At 20.3% G+C, this 3,621-nt stretch overlaps 1 protein-coding gene across 1 annotated transcript; it reads right to left on the reverse strand.

The window, feature by feature from the left end:
- Positions 1-2,015: 2,015 nt before the first annotated feature.
- On the reverse strand, positions 2,016-3,621 carry LOC135144527 (uncharacterized). The gene is made up of 7 exons (XM_064076556.1): positions 3,554-3,621; positions 3,148-3,220; positions 2,924-3,030; positions 2,533-2,585; positions 2,406-2,465; positions 2,185-2,235; positions 2,016-2,126 (listed from the first exon to the last, which is right to left on the reverse strand). The coding sequence occupies exons 1-7, from the start codon at positions 3,570-3,572 to the stop codon at positions 2,016-2,018; spliced, it is 474 nt and encodes a 157-aa protein (XP_063932626.1). The 5' UTR covers positions 3,573-3,621.

Below are 3,621 nucleotides of genomic sequence, written 5' to 3' on the forward strand. Positions count from 1 at the left end.
AATTTTTGTCATTATAAATAATAAAGCATATCGCGAAAAAGAAAAGAGAAGTGGAAATAAGGAGAAACCATTATAATAAGTGCATATTATTAGTAATAAAAATCAAAAATATATAAATTTGTTTTTGTATTACTTTTCTTGATTATTAACATATTAACTCCTAAATATATTTAATGTATTTTTTAAATCAAAAGTTAGTAAAAAAAATTAAATCTTTGATAATAAATATTACTAAAACTTTAAAAAATATTTTTTACTATAGAAAATTAAACACTTCGCGAAGGAAAAAAAATATATTTAGTATATACAAAAATATGCGAAGAGAGGGCGCATAAAAAATAATTTAACATAATAATTGCTGATTGTTAAATTTATTACTGTTATAATTATATTAACTTATTTATTTTTATTTATTAAATAATGTTCATAATTAAAATTTGTAATGATAACAAAGTTTAATATATATTTATTAATATAAAATAATAAAAAACATAGTGATAGAAAAATAAATAAACTTTTATTATGTTCAAAGAGAAGGGCGTATAAAGAAAGTTATTATAATAAATTCTGATTATTATTAGAACTAAATATATTGAAACCTATTAGTAAAACTTTTTATTGACATTATGTTCATTTATTAATATAATTACATTTTTACCAGAAATTCTTATAAATCGATATTAAATAATATTTTTTAATAAATTTTTATTATTAACAGAATATTTCAAATAATCAAAAAGCGCATTAACAATAATTATTACTTATTTTTATTAACTTTTTATTATTATTCCTTTTTATTAGTGTATTTATAAACTTATTAATATATATCACTAAGAAAAGTTCAAAAATACTTTTTATTATTTTTGGTATTATTATTAATAAAAAAAAACTTTTATTATTATTTAAACTATTTTTTAAATAATTTATTTAATGGTTACTTTTACTTATAATTTTAATGAGAAAAATAATATATTATTCAAAAAGTATATCAAAAAATTATTATTATTATTAATAAAATTGGAAAGATATAAAATATATTAATAAAAATAATGAATTAAAAAAAAAGCAACAGCTTATTAAAAGTAAAATATTTATGTAATGTATATATTAAAATTTTATTAATCCTATAGTAGTCCCTCCTCTTGTTTAGGCATTAGAAGTTGCAGTGGGTCTCTCAGACCTCTTGAGTTTTGAATTTTTTACTTTTATATTAAATAAAAAATATTAAAATTTTGAACACGAGGTTTACTGAGATATTAGGATACAGGTCACACGAAACTTTAACTTCTATCCAACTAGAAAATTTAAAAAACAAAATAATTTTCAGATCTGTGAGACCCCTCTGCGACTACTGTAGGATTAATAATTGAAATTTACTAAGAAAATAATGAAAGTTTGAAAGTTGTAGAGAAAGGCCCCATCCTATAAAAAAGTACAACAGAAATAAATAATAGCGCTTCAATAAAAAAAATTATGGAGCATTACTTATCGCTAAAAATGAAAGTGACACAAAATAAAGCATATTTTTAAGGAGGCAATAAAAAAATACATATTTATCCAAAAAGTAATGAAAAAAGAATTGTGTACGCGAATAAGAAATACCATCAAAAAGTAATATAAATTGTAATATAGAAATTATAAGAATAATGAAAAGTAATAATAAATAGATAATAAGGATAAATAATATAAATATTGTTAATACAAATATAAATGAATGTATAATAACCATGAAAAGTAGAGCAAAATATTACTCCTCCAATCACATAACAGATTTTCGTGACCATAAAAGTTCCCAAATTAGTACTCTAAAAAAATATTGTATTACCCCAAACTTCATAATTATGATGAATAATAATCACAAGAAAAAATAATAATATAAGCTATTTTAACTTCATAATGAAAAAAGACTTCGTTACTTTCACTCTTCAGTAGAATATGCTCTAAACATATTTTTTCTTTAAAAGGTTCGTTATTTTTAGGTGCCTCGTACTATAATATTTCATTATTCATATTTATTACAAATATAATATTATTAGTATAACTTTTGCGTTCTGTATAGTTATATTTGTATTACTTTCCAGTAAATTTTTAAAAAGATTTGATGGATTCATATTAGTTTCTACAGGCTAAATAATGATAAAAACAAAAATTTATAATGAAAAATATCAAAAATGTGAGACTTACTCGAGAGTCATCCTTTTCTATAAAAAGAATTACTCTATCAACAATAATGTCCTTTTTTTAATTAAATTATTAAGTAAAATATAATTTTTTTTATTATATTAATTTATCTAAGATTAATATTAATTTTATTGATATTGTTATCAATTATTGTTATAATTATTGTTACTATAATTATAATCATTATTTATTATTATTATTATGTTAATACAACAAATTACTACCAGTGGCGCATGGCTGAGTACCGTTAGCTTTAAAGTAACAGAAGCACCCAATTCTATATGCTTAATATTTTCCCCATCAATTATTACAATTAATAATAATAATTACAGTAAATATAATGATGAATACCTCAACAGAAGAAACTTTGCTTTCTAAAAAACATTGTGATTGTAGAACAACTTCTATTAAGAAGAGTTACATTTCATATATTGTTATTATTATAATTATTATTAATATTATAAAGCAAAAAAAATTTATTGAGTACTGACAAACTCGTATTTAAATTTACATGGCTAAAACTACCAAATTAATTATATATATTTTTCAACAATAGTATCGATTGGCCAAAATATGCTTATATTATTTAATTTGAATAGTTTAATTTTTGTTTTTGCGTTTTACGTGTTTTCCTTAAAAAAAAGTGATCTATATTTTTATAATTTTTAGTACATCTCGAATATTTATGATGAAATTTTTTTAACTTTTTGCCCAAAATTATCAATACGAATAATAAGCATACCTTTTGATTGGCTCTTTGAGATATCCAGCAGATGATCTAAAGCTTCCGTTCTTTGCAAGAATCCACATGACTCGTTTGATAAAATTAAGCAACAACTTTCTATAAAGCTATTAGAAAAAAAGTAAAAAAAAAAGTTCACTATTTTCTAATTTATTTATATATACCTTTAAATAGATAATATTATTATTAAGAAATATAAAGATAAGAATAATAATGAAAATAACTTTAAGTTATTTCCTGTTTTCCTTTGGCAAAATAATAAAAGTTTGTACAACTGAGTGCCCAGTAGTGACCAGCCTTTAAATTTTTGGTCAATAAAAATAAGTGATTTATTGTAAGAAAGTAATGATTGAAATTATATTAAAAGTTGTCCTATTAAAAAGTTTATATATTTTAAAATGTTTAAAATGTTGGGAGTATTAATCCGCACTAAAAAACAGTTTGCTTTACTAATAAAATCAATAATGATGATACCCAATAATCCGCTAATTTTTTCGTAAATCAGTTTAAATAAAATTTTAGAGTGAAACAAATATATTTTTCATTATTATAATTTATGAATATTAATTTAAAAAAAAGTTAAAAAAGAAACTTTGAAAGGTTAATAATTCTTTAAATTAATGCATGTACCGATTATATTTTTATTCATTATTTCTATGATTCACAGGAAAAATATTGTATACTCACTGAAAATGCTA

Source organism: Zophobas morio, unplaced genomic scaffold (assembly GCF_036711695.1).
Source record: "Zophobas morio isolate AGI-343-1 ecotype UQ-CSIRO unplaced genomic scaffold, CSIRO_AGI_Zmor_V1 ptg000106l, whole genome shotgun sequence".
NCBI classification, from domain to species: Eukaryota; Metazoa; Arthropoda; class Insecta; order Coleoptera; family Tenebrionidae; genus Zophobas; species Zophobas morio.

What these genes read in the sequence shown, in the direction of transcription:
- LOC135144527 (XM_064076556.1), bottom strand. An exon ending in AAAACAGGAAATAACTTAAA is followed by an intron (nt 3,031 to 3,147) that starts GTTATTTTCATT and finishes TTTTTCTAATAG; the next exon opens with CTTTATAGAAAGTTGTTGCT. An exon ending in TAGAAAAGGATGACTCTCGA is followed by an intron (nt 2,127 to 2,184) that starts GTAAGTCTCACA and finishes ATCATTATTTAG; the next exon opens with CCTGTAGAAACTAATATGAA.